The following is a 17864-nucleotide window of genomic DNA, read 5'->3' on the forward strand; positions in this document are numbered from 1 at the left end:
TTCCTCGAATAAGTGTAAATTCCGGATATCGAATGATTATTTATTAAAAATAAGTGACAAGAAAAATTACTTAATATATTAAGTTGCAAAAATGTAACATGCATATACATGTGTTTTCCCATTTTCATAAATATGTTAATAAAATAATTATTCAGTAGTTGCAATGCATGGGCACCTCGTTTCCTCGAAGATCCTCGTCTCACTATATTTTGTAAAAATAAAAGTTAATTATTTGTTTCTATGATTTTTCTTTTTCCTTTTAAAACTTTGATTAATTAATGATACGTATTTTCTGCTTTGGACTTAAGGCCACATATATATGTCTTTCGAGGAGTGCCACATCGAACCTCTAAAACGCACATACTATAGATATAAATTTGAATGATATCTTATAAAATATTTTACCTTTTTTCTCTGGTGTTGGATTTCACTTAAATATAACCTTCAAAACTTGCCAATTTAAAAATTGGTGTCAATTTTGATTGATCTATCTTATTCTTAAATAAAACAATTTATAAAAATCTCAACAAGAAAAAATAGGTAATTATAAGCCTAGAGAGTATTTCCTCCATCTCAAATGACTTGTCACATTTTTTTTCATGAATTAAATTACATATATTTTGACCAATATATTAAATTGTGACGGATTTAAATTTTCACTACAAATATTCAAAATATAAAAATATAATGTTTGAGATTTGAACTTGGTACCTCAAAGTGAATTTTGAACTCCTAAACCACAAGTAAATTTCTACTCTTGTGATTTAAAAATATATTGTAATTTTTTTATGCAAAAGGTTCGGGTGAACATCCTCGCTTCCTCCAGATCCGCTTCTAATTTTAAGATGTATTTTTTTAACTCATATTTATATGGGAAGTACTGTATCATATAACATTTTTTCTGTAGTTTCTGAATTTTTAAATTTTACTTTCAAATATTAAAATAATTTAATCCATTTAACTCCAAAATTAATTAAATCAATCCTCAAAAAATGAAACATGACAAGTATTTTGAAACGGGTGAACTAAAAAAATATAAAAAGAGAAAAAATAGGATGACAAAATTTATAACCTAAGTTATGGTAAGTAAATACAAATTAAATCTAATAATCTACCAATAATAGTCCATTAGTACTTCATTAAATGTTTTACTATATTTTTTTACTCAAATAGATGACGGCAGTCACTCAGATCCAATCTAAACCGTTCATCATACAACAAACGCGTCCAATCCAACGGTCATCATCAATCTCTTAATCAATTCCTTAATCCACATTTTACCCCAGTCTTCACTAATTAACTTTGTGTATATCATTAGATATATATATATCCCCAAAGCTTTGAAGAAAGATTTACATGTAGAGAGAGAAAGTGAAAGAGAAAGTTTGTAGAGAGAGAAGCGGAGTTTGTACTCTACCGCTCTCGGATTTTGATTTTCACTGTGTGTCTGTGTGTGGATCTAGATCTCAGTGAGAGAGAGCTATGGAGGTCGTAAGGCCTCAGTTGATTCACCGGTGGATCTCGGTTTTTGTGCTGTTATGTTTGGTTTCATTTGAAGCTCAATGTTTTTATCTACCAGGTGTTGCTCCGCAGGATTTCATGAAGGTGAGTTTTTCCAGCTGTAGTGTAGGATTTGTTGTAATTAGATGATTATATTGAGATATTGGAGGTTTGAGATTGAATGATGAGGAAAATATGAGCTCGATGCTGTTTGTTGTGCTATTAGTGCTATTTATGTGTGTATTGTGTGCGATTTGTTGTATTTGCATGTTTATGTGGAGATATTGGAGGTTTGAGATAGAAAATTGGAGAAAAAATGAGCTTCCTTACTGATCTCGATGCTAATTTATGTGTTATGTGCGCGATTTGTTGTAATTACATGATTATGTGGAGATATTAGTGGTTGAAGATAACGATGGAGGAATAAATGAGCTTCCTTTGTTGATCTCGATGCTAATATTTTGTGCTATTGGTGTTATTTATGTGTGTTTGTGTGTGCGATTTGTTGTAATTACATTATTCTGTGGCGATATTGGAGGTTAGAGATAGAAATGAGTGCTCCCAAAAGGCATCCAGGGTTTGCTGCCGTCTGTATTGATGTTTTTCATTGTACTCTGTTGATCTCGATTCTAGTTTGTGTGCTGTTATACAGTATGTAATCAGATTCTATTTTGTTGATACATGTGCTATTTGGTGATACAAGTTTTGATTTGGATATTTGTCGGCTTATATGTTAGATCTGGTGTAGATTAGGAAGTTTGAGAGTGGAATGATATAGATTTAGTAAGCTTGACCGATTGCATGTAGCGCTATGTTTCTGTTAGATCTATGCAAATCATTACATGGATTTTAGTGGTTTTGGTCGTTAAGTGTCTGTAGTTTTTACTGTTTTTTTTCTGTTAGATTTGATGTGTTTGTTGTGGTCTGAATCTTAACTTCCCCTTGTACAAAAGAAACACATGGTTCTAATCGGGTATTATCAACATTCTATTCATTAAAAAAAAAGTATTATCAACATTCTATTTTCGAATGTAATATACAAATGGTTGATCCCACTATCCAACATTTGTTGAGCGCAGGAGTTTATGGGCGTTTCGATTGTCTATGCCTGCAAGTTGGACCAATGGTTTTAATTAGGATGTCTTTGGTGTTTCATGTATTGTGTCTTTGCCTTGCATTCGGCTGATTACCACCACTAACTTTTCATTGTGTTTATTGGTTTTACTTTTAGTCTTTGATTGATATACTATATCCAGTGTTCATTGTGTCCACAAAGGATCAGGAAATTCTTGAATATTTTATCTCTATAAAAGATATAATACAAAGTTAATAACAACAGTGTCATTTGAATATCGGAATGAAATGGGACCAAATTAAGCGAACTGGAGACTAAAATTTCATATAGCTAACCTTAGCTAGCTTGGAATGGTGGTGTATAAGTTGTTGTCCTTGTTGAGAGTTTTAGTTGTCGGTTCAGATGTTAAGTGAGTATGCTTTGTTGTCGGAATAAGTGCTGTGCAGATTATACCTCTGTAGATTGATATAATGAAAAAGGAAATTTCTTTTGTTACTAATAATGTTAGGAGCAATGTCAGTGAGAGACGTTCTTGGTAGACAGAATGCAGGGAAAAGTTTTAATTTTTATCAAGTATTTCTTGTTCTTGTCCAAAGAAATTATGTGCAAGTTTCTTAAAGTTAAATGATGATTCCCAGTATCCACATTTGAAAAGCTCCTCTGACTGCTAAAATTTCTAAGTCAGTCTGGTCAAAAATGTTCTTTTGTCTAAAATTGATCTCTTTTACCTCTCTTTTTTTGGGGCAGGGTGACCCTCTGATGGTGAAAGTCAACAAGTTGACCTCTACAAAAACACAGCTTCCTTATTCCTATTATTCCCTCCCTTACTGCACGCCAAAACAAATTGTTGACAGTGCAGAGAATCTTGGTGAAGTTCTTCGTGGTGATCGTATTGAGAATTCTCCTTTTGAGGTTAGTTACTTGTCTCAGATGTGTGTCTTTTCCCTGCTTTTTCTTTGTTCCCTTTCTTTGTGGAGGGTGTGGAGGTTTGTGCTGGGTTCCCAGTTTGCAGTTGTGTGATGCTTTTAACAAGGGGGAGTTTGTTTTGACTGGACAATGTGTTGTGCAGTTCCATATGAGAGAACCACAGATGTGCAATGTTGTGTGTCGTATTGTTCTTAATGCAAAAAATGCCAAAGAGTTAAAGGAGAAGATTGAAGATGAGTATCGGGTCAACATGTGAGAAATCTCTTGTGGACTCTGCATATTAAATTTTGTTTCCTCTTTTCTGATTCTGTATTATTGGGTCTAACATGAGATGTGACGTTTAACAGGATTTTGGATAATCTTCCTCTTGTTATGCCTATTAAAAGGCCTGATCTGGACACTACAGTCTACCAGCATGGTTTCCATGTTGGTCTTAAGGGACAATATGCTGGAGTATGTATCAGATTACTTCAATGTTCTTTTGGTGATTTTTGGTTTGTAAATACTCTGGAGGCATTGTGAACTTATTTCCTCTGCATTTTTCTACTCTTTAGAGCAAGGAGGAGAAGCATTTCATCCATAATCATCTGACGTTCACTGTCAAGTTTCACAAGGATCCACAAACTGATGCTGCGAGAGTTGTAGGATTTGAAGTGAAACCATTCAGGTAATTTTGTGTTAGTTTATATGTTTCAACTTCAATTATTGTTTCTTTGTCATGAATTTTGATATGTAAATTGTGTTTTTCTTTTCCAGTGTGAAACACGAATATGATGGGGAATGGAATGGCAAAAACCGATTGACCACTTGTGATCCCCATGCCAAGCGTACTGTTACAAGTTCTGATTCTCCCCAAGAGGTTGAAGATAAGAAGGAAATCATCTTCACATATGATGTTGAATTTGAGGTATAACACATCTAACTATGGAGATAATGTTGTATCTTTTTAAGTCTCCGTGTTGACTCACCTACTGGTTAAGTGCATATACTACTAGCCTGACTACCCTGGTCAGCCATTATATTTTATGCCCAAAAGTACCTCCCATGTCCTATTAATGACTTTACTGGTGATGCTGTTTATTTTTCTTGTTGCACTCTGCTTCCTAAATGGTACTTAATATTGAATTTCTCATGAAACTTTCTCAAGACGATATTTTACTTCTGAACAAGTTAAATTCATCATGAACAATTAAAAGGAAGTTTGTTGCAACATAAATTGCACATGCAAACTAGCTGTTGTGATGAATTTGTAACTCTCGTATCTGTTCAACTCTCAGGAAAGTGATATCAAGTGGGCATCAAGATGGGATACATATCTGCTAATGGCTGATGATCAGATCCACTGGTTTTCAATTGTTAACTCATTGATGATTGTTCTTTTCCTCTCGGGCATGGTAGCAATGATTATGTTGCGGACCCTCTACCGTGACATTTCCAAGTATAATCAGTTGGAGACCCAGGAAGAGGCTCAAGAAGAAACAGGATGGAAATTGGTCCATGGGGATGTTTTTAGGCCTCCAATTAACTCTGATCTGTTGTGTGTTTATGTTGGTACTGGTGTCCAGTTCTTTGGAATGACAGTAGTTACAATGACATTTGCTGTCCTTGGATTCTTATCCCCTTCAAATCGGGGAGGATTGATGACAGCAATGCTGCTTCTCTGGGCTTTCATGGGTGTTTTTGCTGGTTATGCTTCAGCCCGCCTTTACAAGATGTTCAAAGGATCTGAGTGGAAGAAAATCACTCTTAAGACAGCACTCATGTTCCCCGGAGTTGTTTTCGTTCTTTTCTTTGTGTTGAATGCTCTAATTTGGGGAGAGAAATCATCAGGGGCAGTGCCTTTTGGAACCATGTTTGCATTAGTTTTCTTGTGGTTTGGCATAGCTGTACCACTCGTTTTTGTTGGCAGTTATGTTGGTTTTAAGAAGCCATCTATTGAGGATCCTGTGAAAACAAATAAGATCCCTCGACAGGTACCGGAGCAAGCCTGGTACATGAATCCAGTATTCTCTATCCTCATCGGTGGCATACTCCCATTTGGAGCTGTATTCATCGAGCTATTCTTCATCCTCACCTCAATCTGGCTACAGCAGTTCTATTACATATTTGGTTTCCTCTTCATTGTGCTCGTCATCCTTATCGTCACCTGTGCCGAGATTACCATTGTGCTCTGCTATTTCCAGCTATGCAGTGAGGATTACCTTTGGTGGTGGAGGTCATACCTCACTTCAGGGTCATCAGCTCTCTACCTATTCCTGTATGCAGCATTCTATTTCTTCACAAAGCTCGAGATCACAAAACCCGTATCTGGTATGCTCTACTTTGGCTACATGTTGATTGCATCATATGCTTTCTTTGTCTTGACTGGCACAATCGGGTTCTACGCTTGCTTCTGGTTCACAAGGCTCATCTACTCATCAGTGAAGATCGACTAAAGTGTCGTATTGCAGTTCCTCAGAGAGACCGCATATATCATGCTGTGGGCCAATATTGTTTGTTGCTTCCAGGTTTTGATAGTATAAAGTTGCTTCCTGTAACCTACCCAACACGTTTCCACGAATCTATTTGTTCTTTTTAGTTTTTTTTTCCTTCTGTATGGAGACATTTTAAAGAGGATTTTAGGGCTATTCAATCCTCAATTACGGCATGTTTTAGTTGACCATATTATTCTTGTACCAAAAAATCGTAAAGGATGGTTTATTTGTTAATTTAGTCAGTTTATCCTCTTATTTACTTGACCTTTATATTTTGAAGTTTTGTTAATGAAGATGTTTGTACCAAGAACTGGTAAAAATGATAACTAACCAGCTACAAAGTATTCGAAATAACACAAAATCTAAGCGCTATTGGTGTATATAATTTAAATATTCAGTCACGTACAAAGACTAGCATATGTTTAAAAATCACCAAAGTTCTTTTCTTTTTCTCTGCTATGGTTATAGTCAATGGTGTTCATATCAACATCATATAATTTTTCATATAAATAGCTATAATTCAATAAAGATTTGAATTAGAGGGTCATACTAACCATATTTAATTACACAAATATTCTTGCAGTAAATCATAAAATTATACATTAAAGCCTCTTTGCAAACTCACCAAAATCAAAATGAGCATATATGCAATAACAAAATCAATCTGCATCTGCACTAAAATCTGGTTCTGGAGGCTTCTGTAGCTTCACCAGCTCCCTAGCACTCTTGAGATTCCGATTCCTATGAACGCCTCGTAGGGCATTTGCTGCAAACTTCGATGCCAAGAAGGTTGCACGGATACTGTAAGTAGGGCCACCAGAACTGCCACTACCTGCAGCTAATGCCTCAGCTTCTTCTTCTTCCTTCCGTTGGAGTTCCATAAGTTTTCTCTTGGTGTACCGCCTCCACGCTGCTTGGATAAAGCAAGCACCCCAAGTCCGCCATTGTTGTGAGTAGAAACGGAATGTGTGCTGAACCTGCCTACTGTGAAGACGTCTGAACTGACTGGCAACGAATTTCAGCTCATCTGCTGTAAGAGCGAAAGCCTCCACTTCTGTCAGAGCTTTCACTGTACGAGTGGAAGATGGGAGGTTAGAGCCGGATTTCGGATCCAGTGCCCAGGTTAGAAGTTCCTCTCCACAAAAGTCGCTGTCTTTCAACAAACTGCGGTTGAAGAAACCACTTCTCCCACCATCAGTTGTCACACTCTCAAGGCGGCCGCGAATGATGAAGAGCATTTCATCCACTGGATCTCCTTCTCGAACAATGTGAGTGTTCTCGATATATAAACATGGTTTCAGACGCTCGCAAATAGCATCAAGTAACCTTTCATCCATATTCTCAAATAGAGGAACCTGAAATCAATGACAAATAGATTATTAGAAAAACACAACCAGATAGAATCCGACTCCAACAACAGTTAGTAACCAGACGCTTGTTGTGGAGTGAACATTTTCAACTAGTTCCCATCATCTCATTAGTATGTAGTTGTGAAAAAGGGAAACCATCAAACAACAGAATAGACTTTTTTTTTATGACCGTGGTGTCGGGGCCAGCTTACGCGCACCTCGACTAATTCCACGGAATACCTGCTACCTCCCATCAGCAACATGTACCAGATAACACTCCCCACCAAAGCTTAGACTGATGGGAAGAAATCACCTAATGTTTTATCTCAGTTGGGATTTCGAAATCGTACTTTAATTCCGCTCAAAGACAAGTGGAAAAAAAGTGTGTAAATGTAACAGAAGCACAAAAATATATAAGTTGATTGGTTACCCTCTTCACTAAAGCCAGACAAAGATGACGCTTGATATCCCTCCTAAGATCCTTGGGCAAGCTCTGGACTATATTCTCTTCATCCACTCCCCGTGTTTCCTGCCACTTATACTGATCATAGCGCCTAACCCGTTCTCGGAGATCTTGTGGGAGTAATCGATGATGCATCCACTGTTCTGAGTCACGCCTTTTAACTCTCATCTCTTCTAGTCGAATAGTAAGAGATTGTAGATACGTCTGTAACAGAAAAGCACCAAAATCTGAGCGCAGATTTCTAAAGAGATACAAATGTCATTACCAAAAACACTGCACTGCGAAGAACGTGAATGCCATAATATAGATATCTTGCAAATAGTAACCATGTGATTCTACATCTCACTTTTTAGCTTTCCATACAATTCATAATTTGATAAACAAAAAAGTGTTGCTTTATTTCGAGCCAACTCTTAACGTTAAGCTTCAATGTTCCTTCATCCTACTAATAACTATTAATTACATACTTTTCTTGATGGTAGCACCGTCAAATTGACAATAACTACTGCATAAACTCAAATGAAACTGATAGAAAGAAACCTACAATTCTCAGTCCATCATTACCTGCATGTTACCAATCAATAATGCAAAGAGAATGAGCCCAAGTATAGCCAATCCTATAGAGAAAATAGACTCCCCGGGATATGTGCTAGTTTGAAGTCCCTGTCCGAGGGTACTGCATGGAAAGAAAAGAACAAAAAGAAAGAAAAACGAAGAGATTATCATTAATACAAGTTCAGCAGAGATCAATTGTCAATCAAATAATACAGCATTTAACAGATATGCAGCGTAAATATATATCAAAAGAGTTTCCTCAATTCCATCGGTAATGCTACATTTTACAAGTATCTGTGCAGTAGATTATGCAAAATGTCAGAAGCAGGGCTATCAAGCAAAAATAATGCATTTCAGCATTCCATAAAAAGGATCATCGGTTTCTAATTTGGTAAATTTTCTGTTATAAAATCCAACTTTTGAGCATACTACTTAACAATGTGTACCTATGACGAAATGGGATTCGAAGTGGTCATGGTTCTTCTATATTGTTATTCTTGATGTATGATCCTATAATAGAAAAAATTAACTAATACTCCCTCCGTCCGTGTTTCTTTGTCCATATTTGACATGACACACCCCTTAAGAAGCAATAAATAAAATGAGAATTTTACCATATCACCCCTAATTATTATAAGTCCTCTAATGTTAGGAAATGAATTTTGGAAATAATTAAAGCATCAATAATAAAGATAAAACGGTAAACTATCAAACTGGAATAGTAAAACTGGACATACCTCCACAAGTTATTTTTGTTAAGGAAATTAGAAGTGGTATGGAATGCTATGCAATAGAAAATATCTAACAAAGTAAAAAAAACAACTTCTTTTGCACAATCATTCGAGGTTATATTATATGGGAGTAAATAATAAATCACTAATACCCAATATACCCACAAATGAGTGTCATAGAAATGAATAGTAAGAGAAAGGTGGCATACTCCATCCCTCAACCAATGTGAAGTGTGTGACAATCACATGGAGTCGTGGAACTAAAAACTCATTAAATATAGAAGGGTGGCATAAATTGAAACAGAGGGAATTAGTAAGTCCTCTATTATCCTTGAAAGCAAGCCAACTATCGTAAATTGAAAATCCAATGAAATGAAACAACCAAGCATGCTTGAGTTTCATGTGTTATCACGAATATATGCTTTCAAGCATTGTAGTCCACTGACAACCATGTACTTTTCTTTTCTTTTTCCCGGCTCTAAGGGTTGATAATTAGACCTACTTTTTTCTCCATTGTAACTCTCAACATATTCCTCAAACAGTTTCAGAAGGTTGCAGTCCAGAATACTTGTTACCAATTTAAACAAAGGAGAAAAGGATTGAAGTCCAGAGCAACATCAAAGTTATCCGCCTAAAGTAAACTTACTGTTTGTTTTACTTAATCAGCAACCTCAGACATATTACCATGATAAACTCTTTAAAGAACTGAGTCTTCACGAGAGAAATCCTTCGAGTTTTCTTGAAGAAATTCATGGCTTTGTATTGATGTTAAAGTTTAAGTGCACATTCTGCTACAGAAGTACAGACAAACAGAGTATAAGTGCACATTCTGTTTCATACAATTCTCTTCTCCCATTTTATAACTAATGACAGATAGTTGCACTTCCTAATACAATATACTTTTGTCGAGATTTCTCTACTCTGATACCATTCGAGAATGTGAAAAAACACCACTCCCTACCCCCACCTGACAACCCCAACTCAGGGAGAGCTGACAGAGCCTGGATGCCTAGGGTGAGGAGATGCAGGTGTCCCGAAGGTCATTTGCGCATTGTTATTTCAGATTGTTAAGAAAATAAACCTTAGGCCTAACTCGACCCAAAAGCTAGCTTATTAGGTGAAGATTTCCCGAAATGAGGAGACAATATCTCATTATCTTAACCAATGTGAGATATTCTAACCAACCCCCTCCATTCCCACCAAGAGCTGGACATCTAGATTCTGGAGATCGCATAATATATCGCAGGAGTCCAACATTTCACAGATCAATAACAGTAGGGATGGGTCTGAAGGCCATATTAAGTAAATAGAACTTAGACCTAACACAATCCTGAAAGATTGCTCCTGAGTTGAGAATTTCGTAAGACCATACGAGGAGACAACTCTTTATAGAAAAAAAATTGGTAACATGGGGAGACAACAACTCATTTACTCAACCAATATGAGACATTCTAACACAGATGATAAATATTAAAGCCAGTAAGTCAAAAAATGTGATATTGGGGAGGGAACATGAATCAAACTTCATATTCCAGTCATTCTCACTAGTGAATTTATACTTTAAACTAAAGATAGAACTATTAACCAAGGAAATGAAGACTGAAACAACATAGCAATCAAGACAACCACAATATCAGCTGAGCGTTAAAGTAAACTCACCTTAAGTTCTGCAGCCCCCACCACAGACAATAACAATATTTAACCACGAATTTCATGGAATAAATGATGCCAGACGATAAAGCCTGATCAAAAATCCCAAAATCAAATGGTGAGTTGTCACTATCTGCAGGGCAAGCATTGTTTAAAACTGAGTCACTTATGCTGCTCCAACTATTATAACCCGTCATGTACTGATTCCCACAGTACAAGAAATCAGTGTTGCACGTTGCATTGTGTTTACAAGCTTCCTGCCAGCATGTATCATAGCGTTCCACAGCTAGCAAGTACCAAAAGGACCCAACTATCTGCAAAGAATACATACAAAAGGGAAGTGAAAAACATGGCTAATGAAGCAGAAAGTAGATCATGATCATACATTTGGACCTAAAAGTTTAGCCTTTGTCATCTTTCAAAAGTAATAAAATAAGATGCGAGTCAAAAAAGATGAACAGATAAATGAACGATATTCACGTGCTCCATGCAATTGACAAATGTGCATTCACTAGACTCAGATCTAAAGAAGCCACTAGGACATGACTCTTAACACATTCTAAACTTTCAACTTAGAATAATCTTACCTACACACACAGTGCAAGAATATTTCCCTAAGTGAACCATCCCAAATTTCAACTCAGGAAACAATGCAAATAATATATATAGAAGTGAACCATTGTGCCACCGTCACCAGCAATTGAACTGGAAACACAGGACTCTTGCCTTTTTTTCCAATCTTTTACGATAAGAAAATGAAAGAAATCTAGGCCTTCTAACCCTCCCTCCCCAAATCTATACTTAGCTAGCCCCACTCCCCTGCATAGACAAGAGGAAAAGAAAAGGAAGTGACATAAAGACCGACAAACAGATAAAAAACACAAAAATATCATAGAGAGTAAAAGAGATTGCTTGTGAGCTTACATGACTAGCAAGCATGTACAATAGCAAATAGGACGCAGCACCAGCCCATGCAGTTTCAGCAAAGACACCAGTAGTTCTTTTCAATTCCGAAGTTAAAGGTATTACTCTGGCAAATCTGGGGATGTACTGAAGCAAGATGATGTAAAGCAAAGCTTGCTTTGTAGTGAAGACATCAGAACCTGTTGAGCTCTTCAGGAATCTCCACACCACAATCTGCATAGATGCATAAAAAGAAATGTGAGTTAGAACACACAAATTCACCTATTGATAAGCAGTACTGTTCTTTGATGCAAAAAAAGTGTTTAAGCAAAAGACTAAACCCACATAAAACATTCGATGACTGCCCTAACATATAAAGAATCAGGAAACACATAAGATCAGCAAGAACCTTTAAAAGAGAGTTTATGGTGTTAAGAAGGATAACAATAGTTCCGTATCTTTTTCAAATCTGTGACCTCAGAGGCATGGTAGATTACTAAAGCAAATAAAATTTCCATATGGAGAAATGTATTTCTTTTAACCTGCGGCAAGGGAAGCACGGCAAGAAAATCAATGATAAAGTAGAATCGCAAGTATCTTTTAGCTATCTGTGCAGGATCTATCACAAGTTCACCCCGTCCAAAAACTCGAGATGACGGCGCAATATAAGCTGTGCGAAACTGAAGAGCCATGTGAATAAGATAGAAAGCATCAATCACTGTACGTAGGGTAGTGGCTATGACAGCTAGCTTCCTATCAATCTGAAGGCAATTTGACTTGTTATCAAAAACTGGAAGGTAGAAAAACAGTGGATCCACAGACACGGCTAGAATACATGATACAACAAACAGTTTGTTCCATAACAGAAGGAATTTATCTTGAGGGTCAAAAATCTTCTTCTCTGAAACTTTCAGATCTTCAGGAAATACAGCCCGGGAGACGCCAAATCCCAGTGATCGACCAATTGATTTAAGTCCTTCGGATCCTTTTTTCACTCCTCTCTTAAAAGACCTCGACGGACTGCTAGTCGCATGGCTTGAACGTTTTAAGCCCTCAATGTTGAAGCCACATGTATTTGTTGTAAGTGATGCAGAAGGAGAGGATAGTCTGGAATCCAAGTCATCCAACCTATACCAAAATGTGAAGAAGCAATATTAGATGCCAAAAAGAAGCTAAGATAATCAGGGAAGAACATCAACAGTGAAAAAACTGTATAATCACACTGTTAATGTTAAGTCTCCTCGTTCATCAGAATTTAATTGTTATACTGCAAAAATATCATATCTGATTCATTGCCTTCAACTACTAGGCCTGAGAATCCTTCAAATGCAAAGTATAATAGTAAAAGCCAACAATGATCATGTAAGCCAATAAAGGTATTATGTAAACCAAACCATATATGTCCCACCGCTTTTATAATAGCTAGCGCATGAAAACCCACCCATTCCCTCAGCAGTTCACCTGTTGTTTCATGTTGCACAGCCAGCAAGCATCAGCATAACCTATTCATCCAATCACCCTTGATCTTTTAATGTGAGATATTGTATATAAAATAAGGAATAATCTCCTTATCCAACAAAATAAGATGCACCTCGACTAATTTCACAAGATACCTTCTACCTTCCACCAACAAAAGATACCAGGTAACTTTCCACCAAGGCTTAGACAGATGGGAAGAAATCACCTAGTATTTTTGTCTCCGCTGAAATTTGAACTTGAGACCTCATGGTTCCCCTCCCACTTTATTGACCACTAGGCCACACATCTTTGGGTGCAGAAACTAACTCATTGCAATAGTATTAAGCCTAACTTAATCAGCGAGAGTAGGTAAAAGTTACAAGTGAAAAACAAGATACTTAGCTTGCGTTTGGACATGCGATATGAAGTCATGATCTCAAATCAGCGTTTGGACATGCGATTTGAGATCTTGATTTGAAATGTCAAGTCCCAAATTCTTCCAAAAAAACATGATTTCATTTTGACTTTTGCAACAAAAAAAAGAACTACCATTTTAAATTTTGCAAAAAAAATACTCACGCTCAGCATGAAGAGATTATTCGTATTGAGAGGATTACATTAAAGAATAACTAGTTACTAAATATTGTTGACTAATGAATCTTTATAAAATTACGTGTATTTGAAAGTTTGTAATCGCAAACATTTATTTATAAAAAGATCCTGGAGATATGTGATTTACCAATGTGGAGCCTGAGGATATTCCAATATTTTGTTTATAAACTATGATTTGCTCATTTGGTAAGATTATATAAGAATTGGGAAAATTTTGATAGTTTTCACAACTTAAGGGGTTCTCATGTTTATGAGGAAAAAAATACAACTTAAGAAATCCAAATTGCATGTCCAAACAAACCTTCAACTTCATATCAATCTGATTTCATATTGTACATCCAAATGGGCCCTTAGACTCAAAAAATGCAAAAATCAAGTGAAAAGAAAATAAAATTAATAACCATAAAGGAGAATAAATTCTAGTACCTTACAAACTTCTCTCGCTGCCCCCCAACATATTGGGACTTGGAACCACAGTCGAACATCTTGTACTGTCAAACACATATACAGTCACTGCAGCAGACCATAACATTTAAAGTTAATCACAGAGTAGAGAATAAGCTACAGGCGGGGGTAAAAGTTTGAAAATGTGTGAGAGCAATGTCCCTTGGCGTTTGTTTTATTTACTATACATTATAGCCTTCTTCACAGTGATTTCCAATACCGTTGATTAGGGGACTCTAATCACATTGATAATGTGACACCAACCCTGATTCTATGAATAATGGAATATGACTTTCTAATTCTAGTCCCTCTGTAGGATCACAATAATTGCATGATACCAATCGTTGGATAAGGATTCAAAACATTGTGACCATCCGCCGCTTTATGCCACAAAAAGTCCAAAACATGAAAACAACTGCTGCCAGGGTGCCTTGCATCTTAGATTTTATTCAATTTCAACAAAACCAACAGGAGATGAAAATGCACGAAATTTGTTTCCCACATGGAAATTCGAAAAAAGAAAAAACATTACAAGTTAATATAAGGACCACTTCTATTTTCTTTTGCCAAAATACTGAGAACAGCCAAATTAGGACATGTTTAGAATAATGGAAAAGGTAATCTGAACAAAAAAAATTCCAACATGAACAGTTAACTTATGTATTAGTACTTAACAATTCCACCTAGCAAATCTATACTTCTCTTTTAGTTTTTCATTGTTTTTTGGGGGAAAGGATGGATAGATGATGGAATATGGATTAAGCATCATGGATATGAAGACTGTCAACTAGATTTGAAGTGCTTTGAAGACTCTAGAAGATCAATGAATGAAGCACGGAAGGTCTACAACATAGTAAAGTGGAGGTTTAAGCAAGAGGTAGCTACATTTTAAATAGCTAACTGGCTAGCTAAACAATTTCCTTGTTTTTAGCTCAAAGTTATTATTGTAACTAGCTTAGGTTAGTTTATCTACTATTATGAATAGCAGAAAGTAGGGTTAGTTTATTAGTTAGTTTTTGGATGAACATGAGATGTTTAGGCTCTTTTTGCGAGTTACGGGAAAGACCCTTTAATCTCTCCTATTGAACCCTCTTGATTACTTGGATAAGCATTCCCTTGTATGAGTTCAATTTCCCTTCTCATTTGGATTACAATCATCTAATTGAATGCTTAATTTTTGCTTTCACTTATTTGACTAAATCCTTTCTAGCTTCTATATCTCTTAATTTCTATCACTCTTCCTATTTTCTATCTACCGTTGACTGTTGATGTAATATCTTGAGTCTAATATCACATGAATAGAGGGGATGGAAAGAGGCAATCTTGTTATTAAACCCCTCTTATTGCAATACAAAGTTACGGAGACTCTCCCACTGATTAAAGAATCACTCTGAATGTCTTACCTCGGATGTTAAGATGGTTAATGCAGATAAAAGCACTTGGTTATATGATCCATATGAAAAATTCTTAAGAAAGTGGCGCATTAAAACATCTTAGCCCCACTTTCCCAGAAGTTGCCATATATGACTAGAGTTTCTGCAGTGAAGGAAATAGTCTTGGCTCCAATTCCGTTAACCACTTAACCTGAGTTCTAAATAGTCAATAACAGCATCAAGCCAAGAGGTCAAGTTTTCCACAAATACATTTATAACCATTTTGAACCGATTCGGTAATTAATGAAATGGACCAATGGTATTATTCTCTTTCTTCACTCAAAATTGTGTTGGTGCCTGACCTGTTGTTTTTGTCTCTCGGTACGCTCTTCAGCTCTTGATCCACTGTGGCAATAGGGTAATTATATTCTCCGGTTTAGCTTTCTTACATAGCAGTTCATCTTACAATATGTAACAATTTCAGAGCTTAATCTACTGAAGCTGAAGCAGAAGTCTCAAATGAAGCATTATTTGCCTTAACACTCTTTGGCTCACCTTGACCTCAGACCCACTAAGCTACTACTTCACAGTGTGGTAAATCCACTAGAAGTTAGACTTTGGAAATTAAACCAGCTTAGCTATCGCAAGAAGTACACAAACTTCAAGAGAAAGTAAAATGTCTGCATTCTGGATATAGCAAGAGCAATTTCAAGATGCAAAATCTCCAGATACTAGCTCAAATACCCGATAACTAAAATCGCTTAACTCATACTTTAATTTCCTACAATTTGGTACTACATCAGTAAGCCTGATCCCCCCTCACCAAACAAACACACCCCTTCTCCTCTACCCTCTTTAACTATTTTTGATATAAATTATCCAAATTTGAACAAATTCTAAATCTCAATATCAGTATAACAAATTATAAAATTTCAGAATAATTTCAGCATACTCATCATGTTGACTGAATCCAGATGAAGCCCATATTTCTACAATCAAGCTCCAAAATCGCATGATTTTAACATCACTAAGACAAAATTCTTCTCATCTATACACTAAATTACACATCTCCTTTGGCTGTAACACATAAAGATTGAATTTTTAGTCAAACCCGTCTAGATTTAATCCATCAAGATTCAATTTTTAAGCTTGATTGACCACTTTCAGATCAAATTAGTCCAAGAAACAAACATATTGTAGCATAATGAACAAATATGAAACCACAGTCGATAATTAAAACAATATATGAGTATAGATCAGAGAAAAAGGACTTACAGTTGGAAGTCTTAAAAAATTAATTCTTGAAAATAGACATGAAGATGATGATGAAGAAAATAGTGAGGTGTTTTTGTGGGGGTGGTGGGGTTAAGAAGGGAACAAAGATGTAGTCAAAATAGACATACCTAGAGAAAGGAACTGAAAACGTAGTAATTTACAGACTCAAGAAAAGTTGGTAAAGATGACAGCTCCCCACCCCCCACTCCCATAACCCCCAACCTGTTATAATACTGAATATTTTATGATTTGTCATAAAATGTAGTAACATAATATAAAAGATCGATTCTATATAAATACATACTTAACTTTTATAACAAAATTATTATAGAGGATTTTATATATATATATATATATATAAAAAATTGGTAAATACTACAGGTTGATAAAAACTTTTCAATTCTGACATTAATTTTATTATAAATAAATAGTTGTGAATAAGAAGTGTTGAAATTAATAATAAGCAATATACTTATGTTTAAAAAATTTAAGAAATAGAAAAAATATTGAGGATATTATTGAAGTTTCTTTCTTTTTAAAATTGAATTGAATTTACTTGCATCACATTTCCATATTATTTCACAAAATATAGAATGATATATGTCATTATTTGAATTGGATATAGCACTTAAGCTGGAAAAAAATAAATTAAAATTGAAGATATTATTCTGAAATTTGCTAAGTTTCAAGTAATATTTTAGCTCATTTTAATTATTCAATGATTAATTTTTATAATTAAAAATTGGAGTGGGACCTTAATTAGGATGGAACTTAGAGGCTAGTAGGAATTTCATATTATATAATGCGTAAGTACGTATTTGATTTTGCCGATCGCATGTATACATAACTAGAAAAAAAAAATACAAAAAATATTTTAAACTTTAAAAATTCTTGATCACTAAATACATTAGCCTGCAATTGTCTTGTTAGTGATTTCTCATTATGTTTACGTCGTTCATGCATAAAATTTAAAACTTTTTAAAGACTTTTGACGAGGATGAAGTCAATGTAGTAGATATGAGTTTGGCCAAATCAATAATTTCGACTCAAATTTTATATTTGTGTTAATATATAT

The 17864-nt window shown here is 35.5% G+C and overlaps 2 protein-coding genes across 3 annotated transcripts; one reads left to right on the forward strand and one right to left on the reverse strand.

Moving 5' to 3' along the window:
• Positions 1 to 1351: 1351 nt before the first annotated feature.
• On the forward strand, positions 1352 to 6240 carry LOC102587236 (transmembrane 9 superfamily member 9). Its single transcript, XM_006343586.2, has 7 exons — positions 1352 to 1605; positions 3323 to 3487; positions 3645 to 3754; positions 3850 to 3955; positions 4057 to 4169; positions 4259 to 4409; positions 4780 to 6240. The coding sequence occupies exons 1-7, from the start codon at positions 1483 to 1485 to the stop codon at positions 5935 to 5937; spliced, it is 1926 nt and encodes a 641-aa protein (XP_006343648.1). The 5' UTR covers positions 1352 to 1482; the 3' UTR covers positions 5938 to 6240.
• A 233-nt stretch (positions 6241 to 6473) lies between these two features.
• Positions 6474 to 16992, reverse strand: LOC102587558 (probable cyclic nucleotide-gated ion channel 5). Of its 2 annotated transcripts, none has more exons than XM_006343588.2 (8): positions 16918 to 16992; positions 14124 to 14210; positions 12170 to 12755; positions 11649 to 11861; positions 10734 to 11038; positions 8353 to 8464; positions 7756 to 7992; positions 6474 to 7331 (listed from the first exon to the last, which is right to left on the reverse strand). In XM_006343588.2, exons 2-8 carry the CDS (start codon positions 14180 to 14182, stop codon positions 6636 to 6638), a joined length of 2208 nt encoding a protein of 735 aa, XP_006343650.1. In that variant the 5' UTR covers positions 14183 to 14210; positions 16918 to 16992; the 3' UTR covers positions 6474 to 6635. The 2 variants fall into 2 exon arrangements, with proteins under 2 accessions (XP_006343650.1, XP_006343649.1); XM_006343587.2 differs by having other exon boundaries at positions 16790 to 16992.
• Between the last annotated feature and the right edge of the window lie 872 nt (positions 16993 to 17864).

The sequence above is a fragment of the Solanum tuberosum genome, unplaced genomic scaffold (genome assembly GCF_000226075.1).
Source record: "Solanum tuberosum cultivar DM 1-3 516 R44 unplaced genomic scaffold, SolTub_3.0 scf00047, whole genome shotgun sequence".
In the NCBI taxonomy this organism is placed as follows: domain Eukaryota; kingdom Viridiplantae; phylum Streptophyta; class Magnoliopsida; order Solanales; family Solanaceae; genus Solanum; species Solanum tuberosum.